The 21,559-nt window shown below is 51.5% G+C and overlaps 1 protein-coding gene across 1 annotated transcript; it reads right to left on the bottom strand.

Annotated features, from left to right (window-relative positions):
* Positions 1 to 265: 265 nt before the first annotated feature.
* Positions 266 to 18,167, bottom strand: Onecut1 (one cut homeobox 1). The gene is made up of 2 exons (XM_069995377.1): positions 17,030 to 18,167; positions 266 to 2,781 (listed from the first exon to the last, which is right to left on the bottom strand). The coding sequence occupies exons 1-2, from the start codon at positions 18,165 to 18,167 to the stop codon at positions 2,489 to 2,491; spliced, it is 1,431 nt and encodes a 476-aa protein (XP_069851478.1). The 3' UTR covers positions 266 to 2,488.
* Positions 18,168 to 21,559: the final 3,392 nt, after the last annotated feature.

Below are 21,559 nucleotides of genomic sequence, written 5' to 3'. Positions count from 1 at the left end.
ATCAAGGCAAATGCAGTTCTTCATGAAAGGAAATGTGTGTTAGGTTTCCTTTCTCTCTCTTCAGGGGACAGGAAGGAAAAACAAACAGATGGCTGTGGCCTTCGATTCTTAGATTCTTCTCTCCAGATACCTGTTCATTTTGGATCTAGAGGAGAAGATGCTGAGATACGATGCCGAGCAGTTAGATTTTGGTCAAGATAGTTTCAAGATGTTCTTTCCATTGGCATTTTAGTGAATCTCCACTGACAACTTATTATTAGGATAATTTTTAGTTTTGTATTTGTATTTTGGTATAGTAATTAGTAGTAATTAGGTGTAGTAATTAGAGTATCCAGTTCTTTTTTTTTTTTTCTGCCCATCCTGGGGCTTAAGCTAAGGGCCTGAGCACTGTCTTTGAGCTTTTATGCTCAAGGCTAGTGTTCTACCACTTGAGCCACAGCTCCATTTCTGGTTTTTGCTTTTTTTTTGAGTTATTTGGAGATAAGAGTCTCATAGACTTTCCTCCTTGGGCAGGCTTTGAACTGCAGTCCTCATATCTCAGCCTCCTATGTAGCTAGGATTACAGGCATGAGCTACCTGTGTCCAGCTCCAATTCTTTACCGGTGGTACCACAGTAAATTCAGAGAGAATTTATCTGATATCAAGTTAGTCACTAGGGTACCGCTAGTACTTTCTTTTTTCTTTTTCTTTGGCTTTGATTTATATAGCTCCAGTGAAGTGATTTGGGATAATAGAAATTTAAAGTTTTGAATTTGGAATCTCAGGTCTAGTCATTAAAAAAAAATCTGTCCCTGTTAGAGAAAGGAATAAATGCTATAAAATTTCTAGGCTTATGCAGCAGCAAGAAAGGATGTAGGCATGCTTAGTGAAATAAATTGTTTACTATCAACAGATTCCAAAGTCTGTGAGATTCTGCCTACACCATACTATAATGATTGGTTGAAAATTCAAAACACACTCAACTAGAACTCTAGCTTTTTTTTTTTTTATATGATGCCACTAATTCTACCATTTTTTAAGCACCTGCTGTTTTATTGATGGCCAACCTATAAAATGCCTAGTATTGGCAATAAAATCAATTTGATTTCTTTTTTAGGATGGCTACAAAATATGGGACAATTAATTTTAATAACAATATTGGCCATCTGACTTTATTTATGTCCCTAAAGTATTATAATTTTTTAAAAAAGTATTTGGTACCAACTGCTTAAAACCAATTTAAGCCAAAATTAGTCTAAATTTTTATTGGATGGTCTTTTATTTTAAAAAGTATCACCCTGAATAAATTGTCTAATTTAGTCACATCTTGCTGTGTTAAACTTAGCTTTGTAGTGTATAAATAGGGGTCCTAATTTGAAAGGGTCCCAAGGTTTTCTCAGCTATAAACAGACCATGGTATCATGTCTATTTGTCTGGATGTACATGTGTATCATATTGACCTCTACGTTATGATATTAGTTGCTTCCCTGAAGCTACATTCTTTCTTGCCAGTTCTGAAAAACTCATATTTCAAATGCCTTCACGCGTCATAAATAATAGTTGTGAATCTATGTGTCATGTATCTTACGGCTCGAGCAGTTCATACGTATAACTTTACATAGTATCTTGTGTAAAAATAGCTTTGGTTATTAAAATCATTGCGATAAAATACCTGCACTATAATATTAAGTGTGTCTTTGGTACCTAGGTGGGTTTTTTTTTTAATGGATGGGCTCTTGTTTCAGTTCTTAAAAAATAGCTGAACATTTCTTAACAAACAAAGAGAATGCATTGGTTTAGGCGTCATTCAAATTTTCTTTGCTGGGTTTGAATCTGCCCTATAGGTTGCCAGCCTGGCAGGTTCAAACATTAGACTCTGACAAGCAAAAACCATCCTCCCAATTCAATGGACTCAGACAGCCTCATGCCACGGTAGTTGTACTCTTCGGGCACAACCCTTCCTGAAAAGCAGCCTTGCCTAAGTCCCAAACCACTGGTAATGGTGGTGGTGGTAGTGGTGGTGGTGTGCGTGTGTACATGTACACACGCACCCACCCCCCACACACACTTTACTGAGACACCATCCACTTTCATGGTGCTTTGGAACAGATGAGAAAGTTCAATCTTCAAAGATGTCCACCCGATCGCTCAGAATCACTGTGCTCCAAACCCCTACTTAGCCAAGCACAGCGAGGATGGTGGACCGAAGGCGTGCGCTCCAGTGGTTGTCCTGTTTCCAGTTCTTCTTGCCAAGTCTTCACCCCCCCACCCCGTTGAAGTGTGTGTCTCCGAACAAAGTCAGAACGCAGATGAGCTTAAGTCTTTGGTTTCTTTGGACTATAAATATCACTTTTTTTTCTCTCTCCTTTTCATCTTCAAATATTTCTAAGTATAAACCTGCTATCTTGAGGTCCCGTGTCTTTTTTTTTATTATTAAAAAAAGATTTATTCTTCTTACTTATGATTTAAAGCTTTTCCACCGAGGTTTGAGTTTGTGGGTCTCCTTCCTTCACGCTTTGGTACAAGTGCTGGATGATGAAGATGAGTTGCCTGAATTCGAACTGCCCTCGTCTTGCCACTTGTCCAGACTCCTCCTCCTGGCGTTCATGAAGAAGTTGCTGACGGTGCTCAGCTCCAATCCCAGCTGCTGGGAAATGGTGATTTGCAATTCTTTGGATGGACGCTTGTTTTCTTTGAATATTGCATGGAGAGTTCGTCGCTGCACATCTGTGAAGACCAACCGGGGCTTTTTGGGTGTATTGCCTCGATCCTTCCCATGTTCTTGTTCTTTCCTTTTGCAAGCTGCGAAGAGACACAGAGCATGTGAGAATAGATTGGGGCAGGGAGCGGGGGGATGGGCAGGTCCAGGAAGGGACGATAGAATCTGTAGCTCAGGGGCACTGTTTTCCTTTTTTTTGTTGGTCGTGGGGCTTGAACTCTGGGCCTGGGCGCTGTCCCTGAACTCTTCAGCTCAAGGCAAGTGCTCTACCACTTGAGCCACAGCGCCACTTCCAGTTTTCTGGTGGTTTATTGGAGATAAGAGTTTCATGGACTTTAATGCCTGGGCTGGCTTTGAACCTCGATCCTCAGATCTCAGCTTCCCGAGTAGCTAGGATTACAGGCAGGAGCCACTGGCGCCCAGCCATTGTTCCCACTTTAAAACAGTCCCAATCTGTAGACCCTGCTGGGCCTCTCTGTAATCCCAGCACTTGGAGAGTTAGAGTTAAGTGGATGAGGAACTGGAGGCCAGTCTGGGCTACTAAGCAAGACCATCATCTCAAATAAAACAAAAGAAAATAAAAAAGATCCCTGGATTAGCCCTTACTAGCAGAGTAAGCATCTCAGAATTCATGTGAGCTCAATTAACAAAGGGGGAACTTTGCGGGCAGGGCAGGCCTTATGATACCTTTTTTAGCATATGCCAGAGAACACCTTGCTCTTCTTATAAAACAAAGGCTGCATATAATGGGAAGTATTTATTAAATGCCTAGTTCCCTTAGAACACAGAGCTGCACATTGTGAGCCAAGTGAAGTTCTGTGTGTGTGTGTGTGTGTGTGTGTGTGTGTGTGTGCGCGCGTACGCCCTAGTACTGGGACTTGAACTCAGGGTCTAGGTGCTGTTCCTTGGATTTTCACTCAAGGCTGGTGCTCTTCTACTTGAGCCACAGCTCCACTTTTGGCTTTTTGGGTGGTTAATTGGAGGTAAGAGTCTTTCAAACAAAAATCCTTAGATCTTGGCTTCCTGAGAAACTTAGATTAGAGGCATGAGCCACCAGCATCTGACCTATTAAGGATTCTTAGATGAACTTGAATTCAGAAGAGCCAGGGGCTGGCTCTGAGGCCAGTGATAGTGTGATCTTGGGTTCTGGGCTTTAAGTCCTGTTACCTGTGCCCCCTAGTTCTTACTCTTACGCTCATGCCTGTAATTCTAGCTACTTGGGAGGCTGAGATCTGAGGATCAAGGTTTGAAGCCAGCCCAGGCAGGAAAGTCTGTGAGCATCTTTTCTCCAATTAAACACCAAAGCCAGTAGTGGAGGTGTGGCTCAAGAGGTAGAGTCTTAACCTTGAGTACAAATCTCAGGGACAGTGCTCATGCCCTGAGTTCAAGCCCCAGGACTGGTGCGCGCGTGCACGCGCACACACACACACACACACACACACACACACACACACACACACACACGAGTTTCTACTTTTGACTATAAATTGGAGCCAGCTGAAAAACACTAGAAACATGAGACCCTATGCCAAAGATACCAATTCAGCCTCTATGCATTCCTCCTACACACAAAACCAAAGAACTTCTACACACAAAACCGAAGAACTTCTATTCTAAATCACACGTGAACTCTGCAGAATGAAGCTGCCTCTGAACAATCCCAGCAGGACTGATTTTCAGAGTCTGTGCATAAGTCTGGGGTGGACACGGAGGTGCCAGGAAGTTCAGTCCTGGACACCGAAGGCTTTGTTGTGTGGTTCTGATGAAAGTGGAAATTGGGTAAGAGGTGTGTGGGGTGGGGGAGGGGAAGGGTCAGATTCTTGGCTGTGTCGCCCCCTCCCCCATCCCTCTGCACTGAGGACTGGACACAGGGTTCCCACACACTATAAGGTACTCTGCAACTGACTTGACCCCCTTTGGGTCTGGCGGTGAGATCTTTTAGCACCAGCTGACAGACTAACAGACAGACAGATCCCTTTCCATTTGTCCAAGTGTCTAAATTAGATGGGGGAGAGAGAGAGAGAGAGAGAGAGAGAGAGAGAGAGAGAGAGAGAGAGAGAGAGAGAGAGAGAGAGAGAGAGAGAGAGAGAGAGAGAAGGCAGTATGTCTGTGTCATGCTCTGATGATGGACCACATTCAACAATCTATGCTATCTATTTTGGGCAGTGCTGCTCAAACTTTACCTGAACCAGAGTGACTTGGAGGGCAATTAGAACACAGATTCCTGGACTCCAGCACAGTGTTTGTGATTCAGTAGGATTTCTAACACGTTCTCAAGGGTTACTCACATGAGTATGGGAAAGGAGAAAGATCAGAAAATAAATCCTATCAAAAAATGTTTAAGCAGGCATATTGACGAGTATGTGCGGAGCAATGCTGACACTATCTCAGTGTCTTTCATGATTGTGCAAATGAGTGTGTGTGTGTGGAGTGGGGGGAGTTGTCACTGTGGAGCAAAGGGCATACAAATAGGGGAACCTGGGAGGCAAGAAAAAGATCCTGTGCATATATAGTTAACTCTTTTTTTTTTTTTTTTGGACAGTTCTGGGCTTGAACTCAGGGCCTGGGCACTTTCCCTGAGCTTCTTTTGCTCAAGGTTAGCACTCTACTGCTTGAGCCACAGCACCACTTTCGGATTTTTTTCTGTTTGTGGTACTGAGGATTGGAACCCAGGGCTTCGTGCCTGCAAGGCAAGCACTCTACCAAAGCCGCCTGTGGTAAACTCTTGATATGGAGAGATATTTGGTTCCAAGACCAGCACTGAAAACCCATGTATAGGATTAGAACTCTAAAAATCACTCAGATTAACCTATAACACAGGTATAAGTAGGTCTAAGTGTTCATCACTGAAACTACATGGAGTAACTACATGATTGTCACACAAAATGGCCGTCACCCATTTGCTAATGCTCACCAAACACAAGATCTCATTTCACGCTCTTTTCCCACAATGCCATCTACTTCTGCTACAGACACAATACCTTTTCAGACATCCTCCTTGTCATCTAAATGAAGCATATTGCATTCTTTATTGGCTTGGGAGGATTATTATAACTTCTACTTTGCCTTTTTGGGGCATCATCTGCTTTTTTTTGAGGGGGGGCATATTGTATTTTCACAAAGTTAAGGGCAGGGAAACACCAGATTGCACAACAATCTAAAAGCAACTGATGGTAACTCAGGATTGATGGCAAGTTTCCCCACACATCAACTGAATTATGTAGAGATTATTTTTGTGTGTGTGTTCAAGATGGGTGCGGGAAGTTTACACCTGTAATCCTAGCTACTCAGGAGGCTGAGATCTGAGAATCACTGTTCATAGCCAGCCCAGGCAAGAAAGTCCAAGAGACTCTTATCTCCAATTAACCACTGGAAAATGGTAAGAGGAGCTGTGGCCCAAGTGGTTTAGCACTAGTCTTCAGCAAAAAAAGAAAGCTCAGGAAGCTTGAGTTCAAGCCTCAGGACCAGTACACACACACACACACACACACACACACACACACACACACACACACACACACACACACACACACACACACACACTTGTGTTTGAAATTTCTTTTGATTTTTTTCATTACTATTTTTGTCCACGCTTGGTCAAATTCATGAATAAGGCAGGCCTGCTTACTGTATTGCAATTGGAGGTGGAGGTATTGAGTAGGAACTCTTGATCTGTAAAATATGCACAGAAGCATGTATATAAACACGTTTATGTGCACACATAGGTTATGGATGATGTATACACAAATATACATATATATTTGTGTGTATACAAACACAGATACACATATTTCTTGGCTTTGTTTGAGAAGGTGTAAAAATAATCACCCTACCCAGGCACTGGTGGCTCACGCTTGTAATCCTAGCTACTCAGGAGGCTGAGATCTGAGGATTGTGGTTCAAAGCCAGCCTGGGCAGGAAAGTCCGTGAGACTCTTATCTCCAATTAACCACCAAAAAACTGGAAGTAGCACTGTGGTTCAAGTGATACGAGCACTAGCCTTGAGCTGAAGAGCGGAAGGACAGTGCCCAGGCCCAGAGTTCAAGCTCCACGACTGACAGAAAATAAAAAATAAAAATAAAAAAATAAAAAAATCACCCTAATAGCAATGTATACATCTGTTCCCAGATCTTTGGTGTCTAACACTATACCCACCAAAATAAGCCAAGGCTCATCAGAGAAGCATACAAATGATGGGCTGGGAAGGTGGCTCAGTGGTAACAGTGCTTGCCTTGCATGCATGAGGCCCTGGGTTCGATTCCTCAGCACCACATAGCAGAAAAAGCTGGAAGTGGTACTGTGGCTCAATGGTAGAGCACTAGCCTTGAGCTGAAGAGCTGAGGGACAGTGCCCAGGCCCAGAGTTCAGGCCCCACAACTGGCAAAAAAAAAAAAAAAAAAAAAAAAAAAAAAGAAGCATACAAATGAGGCTCAGGGAAAAGTAGATAAGCTTAGAATATCCCTTTATGCCAGAAAAGGCCAGAGCAAATGTCAAATGACATAGGATCCAGGTTAGAGAGGGTAAGCAGCAGTCAAATCTGGGATGTTGTGAGCTCCAAAATACTTAAGTATAATAATAAATCATAGCATTAGAGGCATGGCTCAGGTGGTAGCTCACCAGCCAATGAGCAAAAGAAAACCTCAGATACTGAGTTCAAGACCCAATCTCAGACAAAAAAAAAAGAGAGAAATAACTTACAAGCCATTGGAGAAAAAGGAATTCGTGAGCTGACACACTGAAAAATGGACAAGTAAGAGAGAAGACAGAACTGTTTCTCACTGTCAAGAGCTATCAAACATGGCTGGAGTACTGCAAGGAAAAAAAGAGACAAAGTCAGGCAAGATGCTCAGCAGATGCTAAATCCACAGGGAATTCTGATGAAAATGGGATACTTGCATGGTCTTAAGGTGTCACTCTGCAGATACTTATAGTAAAAAAAAAAATACCAGTAACTATATAATGGAGAAATTAAGACAGATCTTTGGGTGATTAAAATGAATTCACCAGTTCACTAGGGGACACAGTTGGGTGTCCCCAGATGTGAGTCTCTAAGGAATCACACCCTCATCCATCCAGCTTTCTAGATAAGAAAACATAAGCCCAATGGAATCATTAGAAAATATTTTTAAAAGATTTGAGCTGGGCACTGGTGGCTCACACCTGTAATCCTAGCTACTCAGAGGGCTGAGATCTGAGGATCGAGGTTCAAAGCCAGCACGGGCAGGAAATCCATGAGTCTCTGATCTCCAACAAATCACCAGAAAACCAGAAATGGCACTGTGGCTCAAGTGGTAGAACGCTTGCCTTGAGCTGAAGAGCTGAGGGACAGAGCCCAGGTCCAGAGTTCAAGCCCCATGACCACACCACCACCACCAGCAAAAGCCAGAAATGGAGCTGTGGCTAAAGCGCTTTAAAGCACAAGCCTTGAGGGAAAAAAATGTTCCAGGCCCTGAGTTGAAGCCCCAGCATCGTGGACACACAAACAAAATAAAGTGTCTTTCACTTAATAATGTGAGCAGGTTGATAATAAGAGCCTTTTGAGAAGCACCCGTCTTTTAATATCAGGTTTCAACCCAAGAGCTGTTTGTTATTTTGGATTGGGGGAGCTTGGAGGAGAAAAAAAAAAAAAAAAAACACCTTGTAATTTTGTCCAGAAATGCTGACCAAACAGTACTGAGCTACTTCAGGTTCAAGTTTTCCTCCTAGCAGTCATTTTAATCAGCACTTCCCTCGTTTAATGAGCTTGTAATGCCATTACATAATCACCCAGCTCACTGGATTAATGATGAAAAGAGGAACTGATTTTTCCAGTTGCATCATTTGAAGTAAATGTTAACTTTCTTTCTGAGTCCTTAGTTAACCGCATTAGTGTGACAAATATGTCTTTGTCTAGCATAAGTAATTAGGATTTAATCACTTTAACTGCATCTTAATTACCCCAAATGAATTGAAAGGACATTTAATAGCAAAGATTAAATTGCCTTAATGAACGATTTTTGTGACTCCATCAATACTACTCTCACGCACTGGCATCGAGGTACTGGCACTGACCACTTTGGTCACTAGGTGGCGCGCTCCACTCGTTTGTTTATTTAATTTCCCCATTGATCTGTTTTTGAAAACAACGAAAGAAAGAAAGAAAGAAAGAAAGAAAGAAGAAAGAGAGAGATAAAGGAAGGAAGGAAGGAAGGAAAGAAGGAAGGAAGGAAGGAAGGAAGGAAGGAAGAAAGGAAGGAAGGAAGGAAGGAAGGAGGGATCCATAGCCTTTATGATGTGCTTCTGATAACCTCTCTTTGGGACTATGAGATCATTCGCAGCTGTGAAAATGAAAAAGGGGTGATTTTCAGAAACTGTCGACTCTTGAGTTCCCTGTGGTATAAAGCAAAGGAAGAAGGGAAACACATGGGTGACTGGAAGCGTGCAATGTTGAAATGGAAATTGTAAGTTGTTCTCTGGACAACTGCCAACCTATATACAGAGCTTTAGCCAATTTATTATTTGGTGTGTGTGTGTGTGTGTGTGTGTGTGTGTGTGTGTGTGTGTGTGTGTGTGTGTGTGTGTGTGTGCGTGCGCAGAGTCTTGAAGTCTGAGTAACGAGCAAGCTTTGGAAAAGCAAGGCGGGTGCTGATGTTGGTCCAAGAAATGTAATTGATGCCCTAGCGTAGATCAGAATACCAAGGCTTCAAAGTATGGCGGGCCTGGGCCCTTGGGCCCTCCCCTAGGCCTGGGTCCCTGTGGACCATCTCTACCCACAGAACACTTCTAATGAGATAGGTCTTGTCCATCAATAATTGTTTAAGTGAACAAATGGATAGAGAGACTTGGGTTCCATGTCTAGCTCTGTTACTACTTTGCATTCCCTCGGCTGCTTCTTCAATGGAGAGTAATAAAAAGAAATCTCTTCTAAGCCTTGAAGAAAAATAAATAATTTTTCATAAGTAACTCCCATTGAGATCCCCAGAGGGAAGAGAGAAGCTCTCTGATATCCAGGCTTTTTATGCACAGGCTTTCTGGACTGGTTGTGATGGTGAATTAGACACGACCACATTCTGTCTGGATACACCTGACCTGGCAACAGAAGCATAGGCCAGAGGATAAGAAGGTTCTGGGCTTTGGATTATGTTCAGGTCATCATTGTTTCTCAGCTGTGTTTCCATAAGCTCATTAAAAGAAAGCAGCCAGAAAATTGTGGTAATTACTGCTTTCGGGAGCTCTTAAAAAATTCTAATACTCAGGTCATATTCTATAAAAATTATCTCAGAAGCTGGCTTGGTGCTGGTGGTTCATGCCTGTAATCCTAGCTACTCAAGAGGCTGAGATCTGAGGATCGTGGTTCAAAGCTAGCCTGGGTAGGAAAGACCCTGAGACTCTTATCTCCAATAAACCACTCAGAAAACCGGAAGTGGTGCTATGGCTCAATTGGTAGAGCACTTGCCTTGAGCTGAAGAGCTGAGGGACAGCACCCAAGCTCAGAGTTCAAGCCCCATGACCGACAATAAATAATAATAATAAAGAAATAAAATAAATAAAAATTACCTCAGAAGCCAAGCACCAGTACCTCACTCCTGTAATCCTAGACACCCAGGAGGCTGAGATCTGATGATCTCAGTTTGAAATTAGCCTGGGCAGGAAAGTCCATGAGACTCTTATCTCCAATGAACTATCAAAAAGCCAGATGTGGAGCTGTGGCTTAAGTAGTAGAGTGAAAATTTCAAGTACAAAAAGCTCAAGGGGCAGCACCCAGGCCCTGAGTTCAAACCTTAGGAATGGCACAAAGAAATTACCTTGGGTTGCTGCAAAAACATTTGTTCTAAGTCTGTGAGTGATCCTGATATGTATAAGACTCAGGAGCCATTGGTGTGGATAGTAAGTTGGTATCTCCAGGTGTACAACAACCAACTATGCTCAAGAAACTTAAGTTTCTTCCTCGTTCATTGCTTTGACAAATTCCATGGGTTGTCCTTGTGGGTCTGGTTCTATTCAGCTGCTGTCTTATTAAACTTGTCACATCTAAAGGAGAGCAAAATTCAAGAAGCTAATCTGTTCTGATTTTAAGATAAAGTAACAGCTTTTGGGCAAGAGCAACATAGAATAGCAACACCCTATGCTAAAGAATTCGTACACTGCTCACATAACTCTATTCTATTTCAAGAGGATATTGAGCTTAAGTAGTATTAATGTAATTGTATTATAATCAAAACATAAAATTAAGAAGAGATAGAACATTGAGACTGTTAAATGCATTCACATCAGACACAATTTTTTTTCTTTTTACTGGATCATATGGCTTATACTTCTTATGTAGGAATAATGAGGCTTCTTCTCCTAATGATACTTACTTATATTACTGAAATAGACATAAAATGGAAAACCATATATATTTTACACACTTCTTTGTGGATTCTGGGGCTTGAACTCTGGGTCTAGGCGCAATCCTTGAGCTTCTTTTGCTCAAGGTAAGCACTCTACCACTTGAGCCATAGTGCCACCTCCAGCGTTCTTGAGAGTTTATTGGAGTTAAGGGTCCCACAGACTTTCCTGCCTGGGCTGGCTTTGAACCACATGGTCCTCAGATCTCAGCCTCTTGAATAGCTAGGGTTACAGGCGTGAGCTACCAGTGGCCATAGTTAGTAAATATTTGTTGGGTACATTTCTCCAGCATCAGAAATGATCTTTGAACAATCATTTCTTCCATGACATCCTCCTGCTACTGCTACCTTGGGTAGGGGGCCATTCCGTTTTGGCAAAATATGGACATTCTCCCCTTTTGATTAGGACTGAAGTGAAACTAGTCATTTCTTATTCTTGGCTGCATTACAATATTAAGTACGGGTTTAAATATTCCCATCTATGGAGCTCACAAGGAGCGCCAAATACTGCCACCACGTGGACAAGACCTCGAACTGCGGAAGCGGGGGATCAAGACCCAGCAGAGCCTCATTTAAATTACTCGAGAAGTTTTCTTTTTCTTACAATGGGGAATACGTTTTACTTGTTTGCTCTCCAAGAATCGCGTCTCTGGAGAACTTTGGGGAGCAAGCATCTGTTTGATTAGCCGAATTGGTCATGAATGTGGAAGCGATGACCTAAAAAAAGCTCCTGTAACAACCTTGGTAACACTGGTGTAACAATGATTAGAGATGACTGTGGATCTTCTCCCCCCCCACCCCCAGCACGGATCAAAGGGATTGAATCGAACGTTTTTAGCTTAATGATCCAACTCCTTGTCACACCCACTGGGATGTGATTTCCGATTCCGTAAGCAGGTGTGCACATGCGCTCAGACCTACACAAAGCTACCACGGAAGAACGACCCGTCACCGGATCTTCGTGGGTAGGTTTGATCTTTTCGATCGCTTCACGGTGCCAGTAGTCCTGGTGGGGGCCTCCTGCTCCCATAAACTTTAGAATAGGAGCTGGTTAGCGTTTGTGTTCTCACCCCAATTTAAGGCTTCCTAGCCTAGAGGGGACAATGCTAGATTAGGCCACAAGAGGGTAGGGCCTTGTCCAGGGTCCTGACGCCGCTGGAGGGATCGTCCTCCACCTCCCTTTCACCCACCCCACAGGAGAGGACTGAAAGACTTGGAAACACAAGGCCTCGGGGCTGCTTTCTGTCTCCTTCAGCTTTCTAGGAGAGAAAACAGCGAAACAAAGAAGCCACTAATCCTCCCATCCGACCACTTCAGAAGGCCAAGGTTAACTTCTCCCAGCTAACTCTACTTTTTCACACACCCACACCCACACGGCATCAGGGCCCGACTCAGTGTGTGCAGGCTTGGCATCTGATCTAGAGTTGGGGTATGTGTTTGTGGGGCTGGAGATGTTCCCTCCATCAACGGGTAACCCTAAGCAGGAGAAGCTCAGTCAGTTCACGCCATACCTGGCACTGCCTCATCCACAGCCTCTTCCTAGCCAAACAGTACCGGGTTTGAACATCACCAGGCCGACAAAGTGTTTCAACGAAACGACGACAAATAAACACACATGCTCCGCTCTCTCTGCCCGCTGAACCTCACTTAGCTGAGGGCCCGGCGGCGGCCGGCAGGGGGCGCGCGAAGCACCCTCGGCGCCGCCACCCAGTCCCGGTTCCCCCGAGCAAAGTGAACCCCCAGGAACAGTATATGTGTATGGGGGGGAGGGAGGAGGGGGAGGGGGAGGAGGGGGAGGGCGCAAGCGTCATCTCGGCCTCTGGGCGCTTTCCACACGCTCGCTCGCCGCGCGGTCCGGGCTGGGTGGGGATGACGCGGGTCCCCTGGCGGGCCGGGGCTGGTGGAGACGCTTTCCCAGGGGTTCGGGGGTGGGGTGGGGGTGCGCTTGTGGGTGGAATAGCCAGACGGCAGGTGTTTGGGTTTCTCTCGGGTGGAGAACCTCACTGCCTGGGCCATCAAGGCCAACACACACACACACACACACACACACACACACACACACACACACACACACACACACACACAACCACCCCGCGCGCACTCTCAAACACATCCATACCTTCAGCCCCTCAAGGGGCTGGTGACACCCCCCCCCCCGGGGACCAGAGGACGGGCTGGGACCTTTCTGATGTCGTAGTCTGCTGGTGTGTGGTCACCCCAAAGGAAAGGCCCGTGCGTCGTGGCCAGTCCCCCCCCCCCCCCCCCGCCTCTGGTCCCTGGGGCTCGGAGGAGGCCGCGGCCCCCGCCCCGCCCCCGCCGGCCCTTTGTCCCCGCCGCCGGCCCGGAGCAGCTGCACAACTTGAGATGCAGCCGAGCAGCGCGCAAAGAAATCAGGGTGCTTGTGGGGAGGTGTGTGTGTGGGGGGAACCTTGAGCCCGGGCCCCTTTCCTGTGCCTGAGCCCCACACGCCCAGCCCGGGAGGCTCTTTGGGCCCGGGGGGGATCTTCAGAGATGGGGGGGACCTGCGACACCTGAAATGTCACCAGCCGGGATAAATATTAACAAGAAAGCAAATGGACATGCGCGGGGGGGGGGGGTGCCGGTTATCAATCAACCAGGGCCGCAAGGTCACGCACCGCAAACACGGCCCAGGTTGGGTAAGGCGCGACTTTTCTCAGGCCGCCCCCCAACCCCAACCCAACCCCCCAACTCAACCCCGTTCCTCCTGGTCCGCCCAGGGCAAACACCGCCCCCCCGACTGCAAGGGGGACGAAGTACCCCGCGTCCCGCCCGCCCCTCCATCGCCCCCCTCCACGCGGTCTGGGCGGGGCAGTGCGCGGCACCCACCCCGCTAGCCCGCGCTGTCACCTGGCGCGCCCGTGCGCGCTGCGCCCGCCGCTGGTACCGGCGGCCCCGGGCCTCTTCCCGCGCCGCGCCCCGCAGCTCGCCCCGTGCGGCCCCAAGCCTTCCCGGATCGGTCACGTCAGAGGCGGAGCCCCCACCCCACCCCACCCCACCCCACCCACTCGGGACCCGCGGCAGTGGCGCGAGGCCTGGGCCTCGGCGAGCAGCACGTGTAGGGCGCATGCATTGCTTTTTCTTTAAGGTAGTTCATGTGGTGCGCGTTTCCTCCCGTCGCCCGGCTTCCCCCACGCGCGCGCCTTAACTCCGTGGGCAGAAGGCGCGCCTCCACACCAGGGAGGGGGGTTGGCCCTGGACCCCCGCTGTGGGGAGCGCCTGGAACGGAGGAGCGAAGCACCCCAACTCCGGGTTCACACACAGGAGGGCATCTTTTTTTTTCCCCGTGCAGTGGGGCTAGGAGAGCAGGTGTGCGTGGGGAAGGGCGGGGGGGGGGATCTCAACAGGCAGAGCCCGAAAGGCACTAACCTCCTGCAGTATCGGCCAAGGCCAACGCTGCCAGCACCAGACATCTGGAGGACTCAGAAATGGGCCTTACAAGGAAGGAAGGAAGGAAGGAAGGAAGGAAGGAAGGAAGGAGGGAAGGAAGGAAGGAAGGAAGGAAGGAAGGAAGGAAGGAAGGGAGAGAGGGAGGGAGGGAGGGAGGAAGGAAGGAAAGAAGGGAGGAAGGAAGGAAGGAAAGAAGGGAGGAAGGAAGGAAGGAAGGAAGGGAGGGAGGGAGGGAGGGAGGGAGGGAGGGGAAGAGAGAGAGGAAGGGAAGGAGGGAAGAAGAGAGGAAAGAAAAGAGAAAGGAAGGGAAAGAGAAAAAGGAAGGAAGGAAAAGAAAATAGGAAGGAAGGGAGAGAAAGAGGAGGAAGGAAGGAAGGAAGGAAGGGAGGAAGGGAGGGAGGGAGGGAGGGAGGGAGGAAGGAAGGAAGATGAGCTGGCTGATAGTTCTTCAGTGACTTCAAAGCAGGTCTTAACTTTCGTTGCACCCGGATTGCTGTGGGTCCCCTTCCTGAGGCCCTGGGGGGCCCTCGCGCCTCAGCCCCCCTTTCCCCCCCTTAAGTTGCATGGAGAAAGCTCCCTGCGGTCCTCGCGCGCCGGGCGCGGTGGTTTTCTAGGAAAGGCCACGTGCCCGCCACAGCAGCGGGCCGCGGGGCACCGGGCCGCGGGGCGTCGGACCAGCGGGTGCCGGCCCCGGGGCCGCAGCCCACTCCACTCGACCCCCAGCTTGACCCCCAGAGGTCAGAGGGCCAGAGAGGGGCGCGGCCTGTCCTTCCTGGGGGTGACAGGCGGGGGGCGGGGGGGGGACAGGAGCCAGGGAGGGGGGGGAGGGTGCGGACTAGACTTTTGTACCAACTTCCCACCTTCTCCCAACTTCCTCCCCTACCCCCCTCCCCCGGGGGCTGGCTGGGCCTGGACAGAGGTAGAGGGCTGGGGTCACCCTGAGATTCAAAAAGCCGATGCCCGGAGAGGCGGAGGGTCAGGGCAGTGGACACGGTCTGTCCAGCCTGGGCACCTGGTGAGGTCTTGTCCCCCCCCCACACACACACAATGCTGGGAGCGGGCAGTATTCCCTGGGCATTCCCACAGCCTCCCCTCTCCAATCCTCCCCCTCGCTGCCTCCCCTGGCGCACCTGAGTGAGAACTTTGGACAAGTTGGACGCGAAGGACGGACGGACGGACGCACGGAGCGAGTCAAGCTGGGACACCTGGCCGGGTCGAGTAGGAGGCTGGGTGATCGGAGGTGCCCAGACCCAGGAACCGTTTGGGGGTCCGTTGGGGGGGGCTGAGAATGGCAGGCAACACCTGCCACTCCCCCCTCCCCACCCCACCCCACCCCACCCCCAGGTTCCCAGGGGCCGGCGCCGGGGGGGGGGGGCGGAGAGGGAGCTTAGGCCTCACGCTTCGGAGTTTAGTCGGCGAAACGGCTCGGCGCCCCCGGCTCAGAGCGATTGACAGTCTCGCGTCCTCCAGGGACGAATTAATGGAGAACGATCAGTTAATTAACAAACCCTCATTCGGGCTTTTACCTTGCTCTTCGCGGAGGCCCCAGCCAGGGCTCCGCGCCGCGCGGAGGGGGGCGGAGGAGGTGGGAAAGGGGGGGCATGAATTCTGGAGTCTATCCACGGCCCCAGCTCCCCGTGGAACCCGGCCCGGCCCGAGAGCCCCGCGGTGGTCCCGCTCGGACTCAGCCGTCGCCCGGTGTGTGTGTGTGGGGGGGGTTCCCAGTCAACTCCGAGACAGCCAGGCCAGGGGTTCGGGCACCCCCCACTGTTTGTGGGCGGTGTGTGTGATGCACACGCGCCCACCCTGCTGCCCAAGGGTTTCAGACGCAAAACTCAACTTAGAGGAACACAAGAAAATATCACAAAGCTCCAGTGATCGCGGCCCTGCGGTTTCTCCCCGGGGCCTGGGCACCGGGTCTGCCTCCCTCCCTCCCTTTCCTACCCAGCGCGGGTTTCAGCGCCTCGACCCGCAGCTTCCCCGGATAGACGTGAGCAGGGGGTGGGGGTGGGGGGGGGGAGAACGGAGATCGTCGCGGGTTCAGCTAAACAGTGACCGGCCAACACCACCGCCCCCCCCCCCCGTTCCGACAGGTCCAGCCCCGCGCTGGGGAACAGCCCCAGCCCACTGGAAGGGGGCGAGGGGGGCGGCGATCCTAAGCGCAGCGGCGGGTACGCTTCGTCGGGGTCTTCCTAACCCCTCGGGTGTTCGATCGCACGGACTCTGCGCCCCAACGTCCCTTCCAGGTTGGAGGCTTATCTTCCGGCCTCCGAGTGTGCGACTCTCCAGCCGCGCTCCGGAGCGCAAACACCACCCAGAGAAGAAACTCCGGGCTCCCCAAAGCCCGCGGCGCACGGAGCCCTGGGGGAGGCGGCCGGCGGGGAGGGGTGTGTGTATGTGGGGGGGAATGGATCTCCACCCCTCTGCAGGAAAAGGGATTCCGCTTCCCCTTTTTTGGGGGGAGGGGGTTCCTGTGTCCCCCACCTCCAAATCTGGCTCAGGGTGGTGGAGGGGGGGCGGCGGCGGGAGGGGAGGAAGCCCCGCTCGCTCTCACCTGCCAAGCGGAGCGCGGACATGCGCTGGAACTCGGGCTCCTGCAGCCATTTCCACATTCTCCGGAAGGTCTCCCGGCCGGATTTGAGTTTGCTCCAGGGTTTGGGGTTGCGCAGCAGGTCCGAGAGGGTCCCCTGGGAGCGGCAGAGCACCCTCTGCGCGAAGATGGCCTGTGGGATGCTGTAGCGCTTGAGCTCGGTGGTGATACGCTGCGCTACCTCTTTGGTATTGATCTCTTCCATCTGCCCTGAATTACTTCCATTGCTGACCTGCGCGCCGGTCACCGAAGGATTGGGTTCCCGGGCGGTGGCCAGGAGCTGTCCGTGGCCCTGGGCGTTCAGGTGGGCATGGGGATGGTGCGGTGGAAGGCCGTTGATGGGCACCATGCCCGCCGAGGTGGGCGTGAGGTGCTGTTCCCCGTGGCGACCAAGCATAGCCGGGTGGTGGGCTTCGAAACCATTCGGGGTGAGCATCTTGTCGGTGGGCATGGCGGCGCCCGGGTGGGCGTAGTGGGGAAGCCCTTGTTGGGAATTGTGGAGGCCGCCCAGCCCTGAGCCGGACAGGGGCGAGAGGCTCTGGCCCATGGTAGTCACGTCCTTGTGGTAGGGGTTATACAGGTTATTCATGGAAGCCAGTCCGCGCTCGTCCCGCATGAGGGTGAAGCTACCGCTCACGTTGCCCGCCAGCCGCTGGTGGTGGTGCGGGTGGTGGTGGTGATGGTGGTGGTGATGGTGGTGGGGGAACTTGTCCGATACGGTGGAGATGGGGGGCAGCGGCTGCAGGGGGGTTAACGTGGTGTAGGTGGTGGGCATGCTCATACCTGGGGGCGTCTCACAGGCCATGGTCATCGTGGGGTGCAGGGGGCCGGCCAGGCTGTGATCGGGGGCTCGGTGGTGGTGGTGATGGTGGTAGTCGCCTCCTCCGCCGCCGCCGCCTCCTCCTCCTCCGCCGCCGCCGCCGTCCAGCAGGGACGCCATGCCCACGGAGCGCGGGTGCGCCGGGGCCAGGTGGCTGCCGCGGTGCGCCACCGAGGCGCGCGCGTGGGGGCTGCCGCCGAGCAGGTCGGCGGGGGCGGGCACCGGCTCATGGCTCACCCCGTGCAGCTCGCCGATCGCCTCCATGGTCAGCTGCGCGTTCATCGTGGTGGTCGGGGCGAGCGGGCGGCGGACACCACATCGATGGGGCCGGGCAGCGGCCGGCGGCGGCGGCGGCGGCGGCGAGGGGCGATCGCGCGCGCGCGCGGAGTCCGGGCTTCACATCGGCATCGGCGGCGGCGGCGGCGGCAGGGAGACCGCGAGCTCTCCTCACCGTGGGGGGCTTCGGGTGTTGTCTCCGTCCGGGGTTGTGTGTGCGAGTCTCCCCTTCTCTCCTCCACCTTCCTTTCTCCCCCCCCTCTCTCTTCGGCCTTTTATTTTTTTAATATTAATTTCCAAAAAAAAAAAAAAGGATCCGCGCCGTTGGGAGAGCGCGGTGCCCCCCGCGAGCTGCTCACCCCGAACCCCCTCCGTCTCTCACCCACCCCTTCTTCCTTCTTTAGAACTGTGAGGCCCCCAGCTCCCTGGACGCGGCCCGCGTGTCCGTCGCGGCGGCGGCTGCTGCTGTGGCTGCTGCTGCTGCCCGCGCGCACCGCTCGCCAGCTCCAGCCATGGCTCCGGTTCACTGTCGCCGACTCTGTGGCTCAGGGTTCGTGGGTGCCTGCCGCCGACACCGCCGCCGCTGGCCGCCGCCGCCGCCGCCGCCGCTGGCCGCCGCCGCTGGCCGCCGCCGCCGCCGCCGCCGCCGCCGCCGCCGCGGCCCGCCCTCACGCCCGCCGGGCGCAGCGCGCATGCGTGCGGCTCGGCCACGCCCCCTCCTCCTGGGGTGTGTGTGTGTGTGTGTGTGTGTTTTTTCTCCCCCCCCCCCCCCACACACCCCTCTCACTCCCGCCCGACCTGCGCGCTCGGGGCTCCTGACGTTCCCCCCTCCCACACCCACGTACGCATGAACGCCCCCCCTCAGCCCCGCCCTCCACAGCCCCACGCTCCGGCCCCGCGGCACCGGGTGGCCCGCGTGCAGCGGGCACGTGCGAGGGGGGCGATGGCGCGGTTTGTGCGAGACCCCGGGGACGGCCGCCGCCGCCGCCGTCCCCGGGAGACTGGCTTATCCCGGCTCGGGTGGCTTCTCGGCTCCCATCCCGGCTCCTATCTCCACGGGCGCGCTTCTCCATCTCCCCTGTGCGGGGTGGCTGGGCAGCTGGGGACTGTCATCACCCCGATCGCCCCCCCCTACATCGCCCCCGGCCCCCTGCTCAGCTGCATTTCCCCGGAGGGCTGCCGGGAGTCCGCGCGTTCATACCCCACCTCTGAATGCTCGGGGCGCGGGTTGTGGGGTGGCGGGGCGGGGGAGCGCGCTACGATCTCCAAGGCCTAGGATCTCCAAGGGTCAGGCTTGGCGGCTGGTGGACACCCCCACCCCCCAGCACACACACACACCCTCGGCCCACCCGAGAGTCCCCGATCGTGTGTGTGTGTAAGGGGGGGGGGCATACCTCGCGCTCCCTGGCTGCCCGAGTCCTTCTCCCGGCTCAGCTCAGTATTAAGGCTGCGCTCTGCTTCGTCGGTGCTGGACTTGGGGAGGGGGTGGGCGAAGGGGAAAGGAGGGGGTGCCCGGGTGGGTTCCCCTGATGACTTCCGGGTGCTGGAGGCTCTTGGGGTAGGGGGAGACTCTGAGGCTCAGGCCCAATTCCTTTGGTTACTCTATGGCCTCCTTGGTAGAGCACCTCCAGGCAGCTCCTTGGGCGAGGTCCTGATGGCCAGAGTGGATGCAGCTTTATTGGGGGAGGGGGTCCCCGCTTGGCCCCTCAGGGAATGCTCTCTTCTTGAGTGAAGCTTCCAGATTTTGAAAAAAAAAATAAATCAATTCAGCTTGGGGTGTAATTGAGTCCCTTCCCACAGTCACGCTCCAATCCGGAATTGAACCTGGTCCTTGGGCCTGGTGGGGACGCGTGGAGGGGATCCCCCTCCCCAAATCCTCCCCAGTGTGGTGGGGCTTACACCCGGCCGCCACATGCCGCGCGCTTTCTTTCATTTACAAAAGAAAGAAAGAAAAAAAATCCGTAACAAAAGGCAGAGCCGTGTCTGCTTAGGTGCTTTCATCCCTCAGAGAAAGGACAGATGTGCCCATTGTCCTGTGCTTGGCAGTTATGGCCGGGTCAACGCCAGAGCCTCAGCCCCGGGCAAGCGGTGCTCACAATAGGAATACACTCTCACAGGCTTGGGTATCTGGGCTCCAGATTCTGGACCAAAGTGTGTGTGGCCTGTGGGGGGGGGGGCAAACTCACACTGTAGGTTTGTGTGCTTGAGCACACAATTCTAGCATGAGTACGCTTTCCCATGGAAAGGCTTCCAGATCCTTGGCCAAAGACCAGAGTGGAGTTGGTGGTGGAGAGTGGTGGCTGAGTCTCCTACAGAGATTTGAGCTAAGACAGGAGAAGAAGGCCCAACTCTGCCAGGTCAGATTAGTGTGGACAGCCTGACTGATTTCTGGGACAGGGCGAAGCTCTGGGACTGGCTAATCTAGCTGAGAAACACTCTTGTCCTACCCAAACCATGTGTATGGAGAGCCTGGAAATGGGGGTCCATCTTGATAACCTTCCTATTTTTTTTCATGAATATTTAGGAACTCTGGGGGAGAAAAAGACCTTTGGGGTGTGTGTGTGGGGGGGACATAAAAGAAAAAAAGTATACCAAAGTACTCAGAAAAACAATTACTCTATTTTAATTTATATATTTACCTCTTCATGTACACACTTCTTGATCAAAAAACATCTTGTTCTTACTTGGCCAATCAGACATTTTTTTCCTCTTCGTAAGGATGAGTGGTGGTTAGCCTCAGATGAAAGGCACTTCTGATGTCTACATAAAACATTTTCTTTTCTGTCTAGTGAATCACCTTGGTGGGAAGCAGAATCTTGGTTTCTTTCCCTTTTCTAATAGTTTAGAGGATTCTCTCTCATAAGAAACCAAACAATGGGTTAAAGTAAGAGCTCAAAGTCTGCTCTGAGCTAAACTGTTCCTCCCCTCCCAATATTTTAATCCCACCAAAGTGATTGATCTGCCCTTATGACAACTCTCTTCCCAAAAGGCATCATGTTAAAAGAAAGAAGCAAATACCACCAAGTGCACAAATTGTTCATGGTTTTCTGTTTGTGTAGCTAATTAGGGACTTGATCCTGAAAACCCTCCTTCATGTAACCCTCCCAGCTGAGACCCTGGGGGCTGTCAGAAGAGGGCTAGGATCAGGTGAGCTCAACTTTGTCCCTTCTGTCCCAAGGGTCTTTGTGGGGAAAAATAAAATAGAGGGAGGCTGTTTCAGTTTTGGTCTCTAAAGCAGAAGGACAAGTATGTGTTTGTTGGGCTTGCTTAGTTCAATGTCTGACATTCTTTTAAGAAAAACATTAATGGTACAGGAATTGCTTGTGTAGTAAATTTCCCTCATTTTTTTTGACTATTCACATCTCTTATTTAACCATTTTATTCTGATGGTTGAGAAG

Source organism: Dipodomys merriami, unplaced genomic scaffold (genome assembly GCF_024711535.1).
Source record: "Dipodomys merriami isolate MVZ:Mamm:240054 unplaced genomic scaffold, mDipMer1.0.p SCAF_48, whole genome shotgun sequence".
NCBI classification, from domain to species: domain Eukaryota; kingdom Metazoa; phylum Chordata; class Mammalia; order Rodentia; family Heteromyidae; genus Dipodomys; species Dipodomys merriami.
The sequence above is the reverse complement of the archived record's forward strand: the minus strand, read 5'-3'. Positions and strand labels throughout refer to the sequence as shown.